The following is a 15,139-nucleotide window of genomic DNA, read 5'->3' on the forward strand; positions in this document are numbered from 1 at the left end:
TCCTGTGGTTTCTAGGTGATTATGCACAGTAACTGCAGAGTCCTTCAGTGTGTTCTCATTCACATCTGTCCCGTGATGGCACTTCTTACTTTTCAAAGCCCTTTAAATCTGCTTGTTTTCTTCCAGGCATGCTGGCTTCTGCCCTTCCTCTCACCGACGCTGGTTTAGACCTGTCAGGTTCTTGAGCTAATATAGGGATGAAAACAGAAAATGCTAAGGCCTTGCCCTGCCTCTAGGACTCCCATGGGAAACACTTGGGTTTTCAAGGCAGCAGGCATGGCTATGATAAAGATTCCTGACACTCCAGGGGGCTTGAGTCAGTGATGTTTATTGATGCTGGTAAAAAATAGAAGTGGAGCATGAGAAATTAAGACACTGGGGCTGAAATAGTATCAGGCTTATTATTAGCTTTCAGTTTGAAGCAAAATTATGTGGGGTCAGTGACAGATGCTTTAAGTACCATGCCAGAGTGGGTTGGGAGGTGGGCGGGGATGAACTGGATAGTACTCACCGTCACCGCTGCACCCATGAGTCCTTGTACCAGTGCTTCTCCAGTAGACTTCACCTAGAAGGAACGTGGGTCAGTTCCACTTATATCCCCAACATGAACTGAAAGGTGGGGCAAGCAGGACCCTACAAGTATGAACCCCCACTAGTAAATTCAAGATGGCCCCATGTTCTATAAGCATGGTTCTTAAGGAAGGACTGGCATGAGGGAAAACTAAGAGGTTCCTGGAAAGGCCTGTGTGACTGTCAGTTGAAGCCAACAGGAAACAAGAAAACAGCCTGTGGCCTGAGGAAGGTGAAGGTTTGCAATGGCTAGTATCCAAATACCTGCTTGGCAGTGTGGCCCATGTTCATTGCGTCACTGATCCGGTTTTCCAGGAAGCGCCAAGTGTCCTCAAAGTCTGGGGACGAGTCCTGCATCATCACCAGCTCTGTTGTGTTGTAGATGCCAGCCAGCACAGCCCGGCGAGTATACCAGTTAAACTGCAAAGAAATCCACCCAGAGAGGTAGGTTACCAATGCTGTGACGGGCAGGGCAAGTCTGAGGTTCCTACCCAAGGTGCCTCACAAATATATATGGCACTCTGGACAACACTACTGTCCCAGACTTGGTAGGGCATCAGAATTGCCTGTGGGATTAAAATTGTCAGCCCCTCGGCCCAACATAGAGTTTAGGAGTCAGTGGGCCTGAATCAGTGCCAGCAATCAGGACATCTAGTAAGCATCCAGGTGATCTGGCTGTATCTAAGCCACCATTGAACTGTGGGGGAAAACGTTAAGTCTTAGGGTGTCTGAGTCCCAGGGAGGCTGTGCCAGCAGCCAGCTACAACAAAATCTTAGTGCTGGCCAGCAGAGTGAGGAGCGAGGTGGGATCCAGGACAGGTGACAACACCTGGGCAGAGGAAGGGGTTGAGTCCCTCAGCGACTAATGCCATTCCTAGCAAACTACCCTCCAGAGGACCAGCTCAGCTGCTTGGCCTTTTTATTCCTTTCATTTCTTCGCTTCCTAATTGTGCCTTCCTACATCTCTGTTGGTGGTATATTCCCACATGCAGGAAGTTTATTAAAGCACTTTGTTTCAAGTGTGGTGGGAGTATCTGTGTGCCTCTGCATCCTGGATTTCACAAGTACCATCCTGTTTTAATTTCTTTTATGGAAGTGTACATTGTTTTTCTTAATTTCCCACCAGAAATATAGTAGCATTAACAAGTCAGATTCTTTCCTAGTACCTATTTAAAGAGGATTATTGATCTCAGCAAAGCAGGGTAAGATGGGGGGGGGTTAAAGCAATGGGTGTCTCCATGGCACTCTCTTTTTTTCAAAACCAGTCTCAGGAAAGACAGACACCAAGGAATTCTGCTGCAGAATCTACCATCTTAGGAGAGAGGGGGGAAATAGTTATAGAAAGGCAGTCCAATCACAAGCCCCCACACATAATGCCCCCACTGGAAGTGGGAAGGAATAAGCACTGGCAGACTGTTGGTCCCTGAATGAAGACGACCTAGATCCAGGAACCTTACTGAGGAACCTTCCTCATACGTTAGATAACGACACCGCAGCCCCCTGAAGAGACTTGTAACCAAAGAATTTCTTTTCCTTTTTTTTTTTTTTTAATAGTACTAGGGATGGAACCCAGGGGCATTCTACCTCTGAGCCACACCCCCGCCGGTCCTATTTTTTATTCTTTATCTTTAAACAGGGTCTCCCTGAGTTGCAAAGGGACTCATTAAGTAGATGAGGCTGGCTGCAAATCCAAATCCTCCTATCTCAGCCCCCCAGATGCTGGGATTACAAGTGTGTGCCACCACGCCTGGCAACCAAAGAAATTTCAAAAACCTTTTTGTGTGTGTGTGTAGTACTGGGCATGGAACTCAGTGACATTCTACCTCTGGGCTACACCCCAGCCCTATTTTTTTCCTTTATTTTCAAACAGGGTCTTACTAAGTTGCTGAGGCTGGCTGCGAACCTGCCATCCACCTGTCTCAGCCTTCCAAGTCCTGGAATTACAAGCGTGCAACACCACATTTGGCTTTCAAAAACTTTTTAAAGAGATGGCTAACCCAAGCCTTTTTTTTTTTTGCAGGTCTGGAGATGAAACCCAGAGGCATTTGACCTCTGAGCTACACCCCATCCTATTTTTATTCTTTATTTTGAAACAGGGTTTCACTAAGTTGCGGAGGGCCTCGCTAAATAGCTGAGGCTGTCTGCGAACCATGATCCTCCAGTCTCAGCCTCCTGAATGCTGGGATTACAAGCGTGCGCCACCACGCCTGGCTCAACCCAAGCCTTTTTACAAAGTTGTGTGAGCCTGCAGGAAACACTCACGTCAGTAGACTGGTCTCCAGCATAATGCCACATGTCATCTACCATGCTGGTGAGCAGGTTCAGGCTGGGTGGGATGTTATGAGGGAGCAGGAGGATGCTGAGGGCCTGAGGAGAGAATACAGAACAGTTATCACACATAGGCAACAACAGCACACAGGTGGCTCCACAGAGTATAAAAGGGGAATGGTCCAGTTCTGGTTCTCTGAGGTTTGCCATCTCCACCCACCGAGTGAGCTCAACAACCCTGACTACAGCTGATGGGGGCTAGGGAATTTTTTTGTCCTAAGATAGCCCAATCAGATTGTGTACCCCTAACAGCTGGAATTGGGAATGCAGGCAGCCAAAGGGTCTAGACTGGTCTAAGAATACTGAAAGCAGAGATGAGGAAGAGCACCCCATTCTGTCACAGAATTAGGCACAGAGTAGAGGTCAGGAGGAGGGAAGCTTGAGGTGGCTTCCAGGACACACTAGACTACCCTCAGGGCCCAGCAGCACGCCTGCCCTTGATGCACTCTTCCCATTCTTTTGCTTAACATGATTCCTGTTTTCTAAAAGCAAAAATTCTTCAACTAACACTAGTGACAATACATGCCTCCTTGTCTCTTTACCAACTCTAGGAGCCACTGGCTATGGCCTGTATCAGAGAGGTCCTGGGTTGGTTGGAAAGTTATTAGTTAAGCAGCCTAGAAGGAAAAGCTGTCTGAGTCCTGAAGACATGTGCACTTCCAGAGTTTCACCTACAGGGGTTGGGATGACTCAGCAGTGCTCTCTTCACACCAGGACTGGGTCAGGTGCTCCTCAGGTGCTCAAATAGCAACTGGATGACTGAAATTACATGCTCAACAGTCTTCCAGCTGGACTTAGGACATGAATGTTGAGTCTCTCTCATTACTGGGTCTTTCTGCATTTTCTTTTTTAGGGTGTGCCAGGTACCCTGGGGTATTCTACCTGAGCTGTACCCCCAAACTTTTTTATTTAATTTATTTTTATTTTGACACAGGGTCTAAGTTGCTAATGCTGGCCTCAAACCTGGATACTAACTTGGTATCCATTTCTCCCTCTTCCTCCTCCTCCTTCTCCTCCTCCTCTTCTCTCTCTCTCTCTCTTTTTCTCTCTCATATGCCACCTTGACTAGTATTGACTATTTTCTTAGCTCAGAAAATGGCCCACACTGTGATATGCTTTGCAACAGAGGAAAAAACTTCAGAAAAGGAAACAAAAGCCCTTGGAATTCTTTCCCTCATGCATCACAGTGACAATTTGACAAGAAATCCCAGTCTTCGAGATCAGAAACACAACAGGACTATTACTAAAAATGGCCCATAAAATCTTCTGTCCATTCTAATCTCTCCCATACACTCTTCCTTGCTGGAGACCTGGCGGCTACTAGGCCACAGAGACCCCATCCAGGATGTGACCTAGTGTGTAGACCACTCACGTGTCAGAGCTGAGACACGGATGGCTTAGAGTTGCTCTTGTGGCACTCCCAAGCATGAGACCTAGCTCTATGAGATGTACTGAGCATTCCTGGGCTTATGGAGATTAATGAGCTCACTTCTCAACAGTGTGCAAAGTCTTCTGTGTGCAAGGTACTGAGAATGATAAATACTAATATTATTGTTGCTTTGGGGCCTGGATATGGACTTTGTACCCGGGGCCAGTGCTCAATGTACGGGATCAGCATTCTCAGTCTGGTTTCCACTGCATCCCTCAGGAACTGGTCTGTCTTCCTCTTCCTGGAAGAGGGAAAAGAAAACAGTGTGTCTCTGGGTCAAAGGCAGGGGCTTGGTGCTACAATGCTTACTCAGCCTGGGAAAGTGGGTCACACCAGCTCCTGGTGCTGGCCTGACTAAAGATGTCAAGAGACAGGCTGCTGGATCTCAGTACGGTCCAAGCAGCAGGACTGAGTGTTACTCTCTCTTGGCTGCTTGAATTGGCTTCCTGGGGATAGCCAGTGGGGCCTATATTCGCCATCCTCAGCTGCCACCCTAAGCAATAATGCCAGAAAACTTACTCTGCCTGGCCTAGTTGCACCAGCTTCTGCTCCTCTTCCAGCACCTGGCTGAGCCGGGCATTGCACTGGGTCACAAAGTGCAGGATCAGCTCACTGCCATCATTTCCAAACATGCTGGCTGCTGCACTGGAGAGACCAAGAGACTAGAGGGGAGAGAAAACAGAAACATGCTTGGCACACCCCTTCTCACCTTCTGCTCATGCGTCAACCCACTCCAACTGATTTCTTTGTGTGTGTGTGGGGTGGGGGGGTACTGGGGATTGAACCCAGGGGCGTTCTACCTCTGAGCTACACCCCCAGCCCTATTTTTTTATTTTGAAACAGGGCCTCACTAAGCTGCTGAGGCTGGCTCTGAGCCAACGATCCTACTGTCTCAGACTCCCAAGTACTGTGATTACAAGAGTGTGCCACCACGCCCTACTTCCAACTGATTTCTGAACCAAGGGACTCCATTCCAGTGGCTACAATAACCAACGTCTAGTTGCTCAAGCCACCCTCTCCATCCTCCCACATCAGGCTGCTCTCCCTAGGATTTCTCTGACGGCTCATCCTGATCTACCTCCCTGACATGTCAGAGTGCCTGGAGGGTCTAGACTCCTCTCTCATCACATTACACGCTTGCTTGGGGCAATCTCATTCAGTCCACTCTTCAACATACATACACAGGTTGATAACACCCAAAGATCTACCTCTAGTCCAGCTATCTCCTCCCTTTCCAGGCCTATGTGCCTCATGCCTCTGCTTGGTCAACTCAAAGACTCCTGGGGATTAATGCAGATCAAAGATGTACTTACCATTATTCCCTGAACCTGGTCCTCTTCCAGTGGCCCTACTCTTAGAAAACGACACTACCTTGTACCCAGACATGCAAACTGGCAACTCTGCTGCCATCTCGTCACACCCCCCCCCCCCCCCCGCACATCGATCCCCAAGCCTGCCCACGTGTCTCTGGTCACTGCCGTTGCTCAGGCCAGACAAGCTCACCTCTCCTGGGTAACTGGCAGCAGCCCCTGATGATTTTCTCTGCTTCCAAAGCATTTTCACCCAACAACATTTTGAAATGCCACATTTAATACTCTATTTGACTATAGTGAGAATAAAAACCTAAGTCTTTAACATGACCTCAAGGCTGGCCTGATTTGGTCTCCAGCCACCTTTTTCCAGTCTTACTCGTCTCAGGTCTCTCTGCCTTTACTCTGTGCTGGAAGTTTTCTGTTTTGTTTTTACCCTTATGTAGTATGTTCCTCCCCACTTATACATAGTGCTTCTCTATCTGAACTTGTTTATCCCCCATCCCTACTACTAATTCAGATAAACTCTTCTCATTCCTCAATCGAGGCTCAAAGCTTTTCCTGAATGTTGGGTCCCTCCACTGCATGTCCCAATTGCACTTTTACTTGACAGCACATATCATATTTTAATAGATAGTATATGGTAATTTTGATCACAGATATTTCTTGCCTAATGGGGTGGTTTGGCCTTAGAACGTAACACCAAGGACCAAACCTATGGCATTCTTTTTATAATTAAAAAGTAAAGCCTTTCCCATTCTTTTGGAGGAAAAAAAAACATATGAAGTCCCAGATAATCTTATACCTATGAGAGGCCCCACGCTGGGCTGGAAGAAGGTACGAAGCCCTCTGCTGCCCTGTGTGACCCTGGCTGATTTGCGTCATGCTGCCCTGCCCTCACCTATACACACCTGAGCTCCTTCAGCAATTGCCTCCGCGGTCCAGCCATGGGCAGGCACGAACTCCAGGGCTGCCGTGAGGATGCGTTGCTGCAGCTGCTCCTCACTCTCATAGTCCTCCTCCTCCTCTCCGCTCTGGTCAGTATACCTGAAACATGGGGACAGTGCCCAGCACACCTCATCTCACTGTCTACTGCCTGGCATGCAAAACGGGCCTGACCAGAGGCTCTGGATCTCCTCTAAGGACATGTTGGGAGGACACTGACTTGTATGTCAGTGTGGATACTTTAATGCCAAAGGAATAAAATCCTATCATCCAGCCCTGCCCACATGGTCAGAGAGAAGATTCAGTGAACCGAGGTCTCATGATATGAAGGCAATGCTCCCCCAGCAACCTGGGTGTCCTGTTTACAGCCCTTAGCACACTGTGCTTAGAGGATTTATCTGTATTTGCACCAGACTGCAACTCCATGATGCAGGGGCAACGATAGTACAATTCATGGGACACAATGCATAGTAAATCCTCAAAATATATTTGTTGGCTTGAAATGAAAAGTAGTTTAATGAGAAAACCAGAAAAAGATAATGAAGAATGCTCTAATTTCACATTGAGGAACACTCAACCTCGAATGGCAGGATTAAGGAGAAAAACAATCTAAAGAAAATGTAAATTATCTTTTCATTTTTGGAAATCAATTTAGCCCCTTGTATATAACAAAACTTTTTTTTTCCCCCAGTACTGGGGATGGAACCCAGGGGCATTATACCTCTGAGCTATACCCTCAGCCCTATTTTTTAGTCTTTTTATTTTTGAAACAGGGTCTCACTGAGTTGCAAAGGGCCTTGCTAAATAGCTGAGGCTGTCTGTGAACCATGATCCTCCTGTCTTAGCCTCCCAAACGCTGGGATTACAAGCATGCGCCACCACCTCCTACATAACAAAACTTTAAATGTACATCTCTTTAACTTTGTGCTCCCACTTCTAAGAAAAGAGCCAGAGACTTTATCACATTATCTTTCAATGTCAGAGAAGGAAACCTAAATATTTATCAATAAGACAGATTAAATAACTCTAGGCCCATTTACTGCCAGAATGTTATATAATCATTTAAAGATAATGTAGTGTGAAAAAATATTAAAAATGTACTGCTAGCCAGATGTGGTGGTGCATGCTTGTAATCCCAGCATTTGAGAGGCTGAGACAGGAGGATCGCGGTTTGTGGACAGCCTCAGCTACTTAATGAGGACCTTTGCAACTCAGTGAGACCCTGTTTCAAACTAAAGAATAAAAAATAAGGCTGGGAGTGGAGCTCAGAGGTAGTATGCCCCTGGGTTCTATCCCCAGTATGGGGCGGGGGGGGGGGGAGGAAAAAGATATATCCAAACATTCAGAGTAGCCACCAAGCGGTGGCCTCAGGTTCTCGTGCCTACCTTGGAGGTATGCGAGAAGACTCTGGATCAGGTTTTTGTGCCCCCTGTGTCTCAGAATGCTGCTGAGAAAAAGAAGGGGGAGGCTGCTGCTTCTGCTCCTCTGAAGACCTTAACCTCACAGCTGAAGCATGGAAGGCACGGGGTACCAAGGGTGGTCGGCAGCGGGACACTGAAACAGAAACTGGGCTGTCAGTCAGGGATATTCACCAGAGAAGACCCTTTGAAAAAGACTGGTAGTAAGAACATAAATGAGGAAATGCAGAGATTCCTCTAAAACCACTTATTCAAGTGTTGTATCACACACAAAAATCTTGGATAAACTGAAGAGCTTGGAACATAATGTGGTAGCAAAGTGATGAGCCAGAAAACAAAACCTACCTGGCTTCTTGGAGTGCTTCTACATTTGTCAGCTGGAGCAATGGGCAAACCAATTTACCTCGATGTACAGATTTCAAAATATGCAAATTTAGAGTAATAACTTCCACTTGCTCAATGACAATGCCTGAGGCCCAAAGAAAGATTGACAGTGACATGAAAATGTTACAAGTTTGTGTAGTGTGGCTAGGACACTCGGGTAGGAATCAGAAGGGCTCAGTACTACCTACCTAGTGCTTACCTGGCATCTCTCAACAAGTCACTTATCTCTGCCTGCTTTTCCATCTGTACTACTTGCAACCCCCCTTTACTGTAGGAGAGATCAATCGTGTTTCCTAAGCATAAGCTCATCCTTTTTATTTCTCAACATTTTATTATAAAAATTTTCAGACAAGCCGGGCATGGTGGTACATGCTTGTAATTCCAGCATTTGGGAGGCTGAGACCGGAGGATCGCGGTTCGCAGACAGCCTCAGCTACTTAGTGAGGCCCTCTGCAACTCAGTGAGACCCGGTTTCAAAATAAAAAAAGAATAAAAAATATGGCAAGGGCTGTAGCTCGGAGGTCAAATGCCCTTGGGTTCCATCCCCAGACCCACAAAAAAAAAAAAACCTCAGACAAGTTGAAAGAATTATGAACATCTGTATTATACAATCTAGCTCCGCTACATCTATTATGCTCTTCTTTAATTTATCCTGCCTTCTGATGCACTTACTGGAGAGCTCAGTATTCTGCATCTTCAAACATTTTAGCATACTTATCACTAACTGGAGTTCAATATTTGCTATTCTTTTATTGAGGTGCCATTTATACACACTGGAATACAGAATCATAAACATATTATTCTGTGTTGAGAAATGTATACAACTTGTATAGCTTGGCCCAGATGTAGACAGACCATAATCATCACTCCAGAAAGTCCCCTCAAACCTTTTCACACTCATTCTATCCATACTGTTCTAAACTTTTCATTGCACACTAGTTTTTGCTCGCCTAAGTTATACCTGTCCTAGGATTTCATCTAAATGTACTCTTTTCTGTAAGGCTTCATTTGCTTAATATATTTTTAAAGATTGGTCTATATTTTTATGTAAATCAGTAGATCTGACAAAGACTTTTCTCTCCTTGATCAAATTCTAGCCAGGCTCCCCTAAGCCCTCTTCATAATTAGGCCTCAACCTTGATCTACAAAGATGAACACACTGGATGTGATGGTGCACGCCTGAACCCCAGTACGTAGGAGGCTAACACATGAGGATTGCAGGTTCAAGATCCACTTCAACAACCGAGTAAAACCCTGATTCAAAATTTTAAAAAGGCTGAGGGTATAGCTTGGAGGTAGAATGGCTCTGAGTTCAATCCCAGTACCAAAAGGGGTGGTGGTGGGGGAGACCACACATTAACGTAGTTTTGCCTTTTAAAGTGCCTGCCTAAGAAAAGTCAATGCTGTCAAGAAATCTTGTTTCCAGCCGGGTGTGGTGGCGCACACTTGTAATCCCTGCGCTTGGGAGGCAGAGACAGGAGGATCGCGCTGGTTCAAAGCCAGCCACGCGCACTGGCTTAGGAGACCCTGTTTCCAAATAGAAATGTAAAAATAGGTCTGGGAGTGTAGCCCGGAGGTAGAGGGGCTTCCAGGAACCCCAGTACCACAAAAAAAAAAAAAAAAGAAATCTTGTTTCCTTCCAACTGAGGGTGGCTTGTCTCCCTGTGGGAAGGTAGAATCTTAAATAATTGCTAGCTAGCAGACACAGCTTGCCTAACTGCATTTACAGTAAGCCTTTGTCATTTTTCACTTTCTTGACTCCACTGAGGCACCACCTGCTCCCTCTTTCTTCCTTTAAAACGCTCAGTTCCTTCTGCATGAGTTCCTTCTGCATGAGATGGACTCTTTTCCTTACTGCAATAGCTATAACTGACTAAAATCTGTCCTAACCACTCTTGTGTCTGGCTTTCTCTTCCGATAGATTACTAGTTTTGTTGTCCAGTAGTATTCCATTAAGATGCACTGTTAAGTTGGGAGAGGTAGTGAATGCCTGTAGTCCCAGTGTTTGGGAGGCTGAGACAGGAGGATAGCAGGTTTACAGCCAACTTCAGCTACTTAGTAAGGCCCCCTGCAACTTAGTGAGACCCCGTTTCAAAATAAAGAATAAAAAATAGGGCTAGGGGTATAGCTCAGAGGTAGAATGCCCCTGGGTTCAATACCCATTACTGTAAAAAAAGAAAAAAACACTATTAAGCCAAATGGAGCATCATACATATGTAATCCTAGTGACTTAAGGCTGAGTCAGAATAACAAGTTCAAGACCAGCCTGGGCAATTTAGCAAGATCCTGTCTCAATATAACAACTAATGAGCTGGGGATGTAGCTCAATGGTAGATTACTCAATCCTCAGTACTGCAAGAAAAAAAAAAAAACATTATTAAAACAGGGTATGGTGGTACAGGCTGGTAATCCCAGCCCTAGGGAGGCTGAGGCAATATAAGAGCCCAAGGGGGTAAGGGGGACAATACTGTTTTGCTGATAGATATCTGGGTTATTCAGGGTTTGGCCATTATGAATAAAGATGCCATGAATATACTTGTACAAACCTTTTTTGTAAATATATATTTTCTTTTTTGGGGGGTAAATATCTAAGAGTGGATTTGATAGATCCTTGACATTACTTTCACTAAAGGTATTTTTGTCTATAATTCTTCATAAAAGTGACAAAAAGGGCCAGATGTGGTGGTACACACTTGTAATCCAAGTACCTGGAAGGGTGAGACAGGAGGATTACAGATTTGCAGCCAGGCTCAGCAACTGAAGCCCTCTGCAATTTAGTGAGACCTTGTCTCAAAATAAAGAATAAAAAATAAGGCTGGGGGTGTAGTTCAGAGATAGATGCCCCTGGGTTCAATCCCCAATATCGGAAAGAAAAAAAAAAAACAAGACAAAAAGGCACTCACTAAAAATATATAAAATAGCTGGGTATAGTGGCACAAACCTGTAATCCCTGTACTTGGGAAGCTGAGACAGGAGGATCCCAGGTTGGAAGCCAATTTCAGAAAGTTAGTGAAGCTCTCAGCAACTTAGACCCTGTTTCCAAATAAAAGTTAAATACCGCTGGAGGTGTAGCTTGGAGATAGAATGCCCCTGGGCTCCATCCCCACCAGGCCAACAACAACAACAACAACACACACACACACACACACACACACACACACACACACACACACACACACACGGCCCGCACCAGGGAACAATGACATCAATGACATTTAAAATGTAAAGAAACACAGAAGCTGGGCCTGGTGGCATATGCCTGTAATCCCAGTACTTGGTAGGCTGAGCCAGGATCACAGGTTCAAGGACAGTCTCAGGTAGACTCTCATCAATATAGCGAGACTTCTTTTTTATATCAAAATCAAAATAATTAGTGAGGCCCTCTGCAACTTAGTGAGACCCGGTTTCAAAATAAAGAATAAAAAATAGGGCAGGGGGTGTAGCTCAGAGGTCAAATGCCCCTGGGTTCCATCCCCAAACCCGCAAACAAAATAAATAAATAAATAAATAAAATAAAATAAATAAAATACGGCCAGGGGTGTGGCTTTGTAAAATGCCCCTGGGTTCCATCCCCAATACCACAAAAACCCAACCAAACAAACAAAAATAAACAAAAACCAGTACAAATCAGTACATATAAAAATATCAGTATTTTAGTATCATACAGAAAACGGAGCAAACATCTACAAAACTTTGAAAAGGAAGGGGAAGGTTCCAAAGTAGGACTGGAATCACAGCAGTTCACGAGAAAATCTTAAGCGGAATGCAAAATCATAATATTTCATTAGTTTATATTTATGTTAAGGGATCAGTGCATAGGACATTCTATTTGTGGCAAGAGATACCGGTTTTCCGTTTATGATAGCGACATAAAGTTTCTTCAAGCAAATGTCTAGGTTTAAAGATACTCATACGTAGAAATAAAAATACTGAACACATAGCGGCAAAGGTGGCAAGAGAAAGTCACAGAAGTAGTGAAGGAGTTGGGAAACAACCGACTCTTGGCAAACCACGGACTGGACGCTCTCTGTGGACATTTCCAACTGTCCCTGGAGTGATCCTGGCCCGGGCACCAAGGGCAGTGAAGTTGAGATTGAGTCTGCGGCTAACAATTCTGCAAACATCGAGCCGTGTAACTCGGGCACGCTCCGTCCTCTCTGAGGCTCCGTTAACTCTACGAAATGGGAGTGACAAGCCCTGGTCCGCTGCTCTTGCCCCTCACAGCTGGTGACTGGAGACAGACGCCGGCCAGGCGGCAGGTCCCAGCTGCGACGCTGGCGCCTCCGCACCGATGCCCTTCACCTCACCTTGATCGCGGGCCGCCGCGACGGCCTCTTCCGCCCCGCGCCCAGCCCAAGCCGGTTTTGCACCCCTTTCCGGTTCTTCCCCGCTCCCCGGCCCTGCCGCACCCCTCACCGGACAAGCATCGCAGTTGTAGAAGCCTCCAGCCCCCTCGGCCCAGAGCGCCAGACACGGCCGCCGCCATCTTGGAAGCGGGCACGCACGCCGCCGACGCCGACGCAACGTGCGACGCCAGGACGTTCGCGCGGGTGCTTCCGCCCTCCGAGTGACGCGGAGCTTCGTGTTCTCGCGAGAAGCGCGAGAGCGGAGCCGGCGGCTGTAGCGGAGCCAGCAGAGACGACGGGTGAGCGCTCGCTGGGTAGCCTTAACCCCAGACCTTCCCCAGCCGTCCCCTCCCGGCCCACCCCCGTCCTGCATCCTTTCGTTTCTTGTTCCCAGCCGCGTCCCTCGATGGGAAAGGCTGCTCCGCCGAGAACCCCGGTGGGGGGCCGGGCCCTGCTTGCCCCAGGCTCCTGCGGCGCCCTGTCGGTGCTGGGCTGCCTCGTTTTTTCTCGCGGCCGGCTCGGGCGCTGCGCGCTCGGGAGGGATAGGCCCGAGCTGGAGCCCTAGGAGCCCCGGGGCTCAGGCCCGGGCCTGCCCCGTAGCTAGCTGTTTGACCTTGCCTCGCAGTTCCTCCGAAGTTTCGGTCTTTTGGGGTTGGGGAGGGTGACAGCAAAGCTCGAAAGCTTAGGGGTCTATAGATCGTAAGTTTGAATCTATGGCCTGTCTGAACCCCCCAAGGGTTCAATTTCCTAAACTTGCCAGTTCAGACGCATCTTCTAGGATGCCAGTTAACAAAGCGAACACCCAGGTCTTTGCCCTGAAGAGTTGATTCCCGTGTCTGGGAGTGGTCCAGGAATCTTGTTAGCAAGTTCCCTGGGTGATTTGTAGGATCTGAAAGTTTGGGAGACGCTGGTTTTATTCTTCTGGCTTTACTGAGTGGCCTAGCTCCCGTTGGCTCAAGGACATCATGGTGTAGTCATTAAACAAATGTAAGCGGAGCACCTCACTGAGGATATTGGGAAGAAGTAAATTGTTTTTGGAGTAGGGATTATTACAGGAGTAAGTCATTCTGTTAGTTTTGTGTTTGCAGTTAGACCCCCATCTTTTCATTTGTTGTGTTTTGTACACCCCCATCAACTAGTTTCTCCAAAACATCCTGTTCTCCCCTCTGCACAGGGGTGGGAGAAAACCTCCCAAGCCATAAATCTCTCCAAATTTCAGATTCGTACCTCGAAATTTAAGTAAATACTACTGAACTGTCCCTGAAACTTAGCTTCTTTCTGTTTATTTTTGAGGTAGGGGTCTTCTGTATTGCCCAGGCAGGTCTAGAGCTAGTAAGCTCAAGTGATCCTCCCTTCCTCAGTCTTCCAGTAGCTAGGACTACAGGCCTGCACAATGCTAGGCTTTGTTTTCTGTCTATTTTTGAGTGGGTTTTCCTGTGCAAGCTTTTTTTTTTTTTTTTTTCCTTGGTACTGGGGATTGAACCCAGGGCTTCACAGGGAGATGTGGAAGGCAAGCATTGAGCTACATCCTCAGCCCCATTTTATTTTGGGACAGGGTCTCACCAGGTTGCCCAGGCTAGCCTAGAACTTTGGTTCCTCCTGTCGCGCCCTCCCAGGAAACTAACACTTAGATATCCTTTCTGGAATCCTTAACTCCTTAACATTCCATTTCTTTTCCATTGAGTTTTCACCTCCTTGTTTTAATTTTTCTTTTAATATTTTGTTTCTGAAGCTTGAACAGGGCAAGTACTCTACTATTAAACTACACTCTTATCCCCATCTGGTGGATTTAAATTTTCCTCAGACCAGACATGGTGATGCGTGCTTATAATCGCAGTATTTGAGAGGCCGAGACAGGAAGATCACAGATTCAAGGCAAGCCTCAGCAATTTAGCAAAACCCTGATTCAGAATTGAAAATTTAAAAAGGGCTGTGGATGTCCCTTGGAGATAGAATATCCCGAATATTAATTCCCAGTACCGAGAGACAAGACGCTCCAAATGACTCAGAACTTGATGTTGACTGGTTCCTTAAACAAGTGCCTATCCAGAAGTTATTCTCAGACATCTGTTTTTACTGCCTGCCAATAACGTTTTATTTATTTTTATTTTTTTGTGTGTGTGTGGTACTAAATATTGAACCTAGAGGTATTCTACCTCCAAGCTACACCCTCAGCCATATTTTATTTTTATTTTTTGAAACAGGGTCTCTCTCTAGGTTGATGAGAGTCTAACTTCTTGTTGAGGCTGACCTCAAACCTGTGATTCTCTTGTCTCAGCCTCCCAGAGCCATAGGTATGTGTATGCAGCAGTCGTTGGGAAAGGTATCTAACAAACAAGATTGGTGATGTGACAATGACTTTTACTCTGTCTCTTAGTTATGAAACCGGGCCACGTCACATATCCTAAG

At 46.4% G+C, this 15,139-nt stretch overlaps 1 protein-coding gene across 1 annotated transcript; it reads right to left on the reverse strand.

Annotated features, from left to right (window-relative positions):
• Positions 1–150: 150 nt before the first annotated feature.
• COQ9 (coenzyme Q9) lies at positions 151–12,870 on the reverse strand (the record flags this gene model as incomplete). The annotated part of the gene is made up of 9 exons (XM_080702434.1): positions 151–186; positions 512–565; positions 835–990; positions 2,833–2,937; positions 4,484–4,568; positions 4,847–4,989; positions 6,549–6,684; positions 7,968–8,136; positions 12,801–12,870. The coding sequence occupies 9 exons, from the start codon at positions 12,868–12,870 to the stop codon at positions 151–153; spliced, it is 954 nt and encodes a 317-aa protein (XP_080558560.1).
• Between the last annotated feature and the right edge of the window lie 2,269 nt (positions 12,871–15,139).

The sequence above is a fragment of the Muscardinus avellanarius genome (assembly GCF_963383645.1).
Source record: "Muscardinus avellanarius genome assembly, chromosome: 10".
Taxonomy (NCBI): Eukaryota; Metazoa; Chordata; class Mammalia; order Rodentia; family Gliridae; genus Muscardinus; species Muscardinus avellanarius.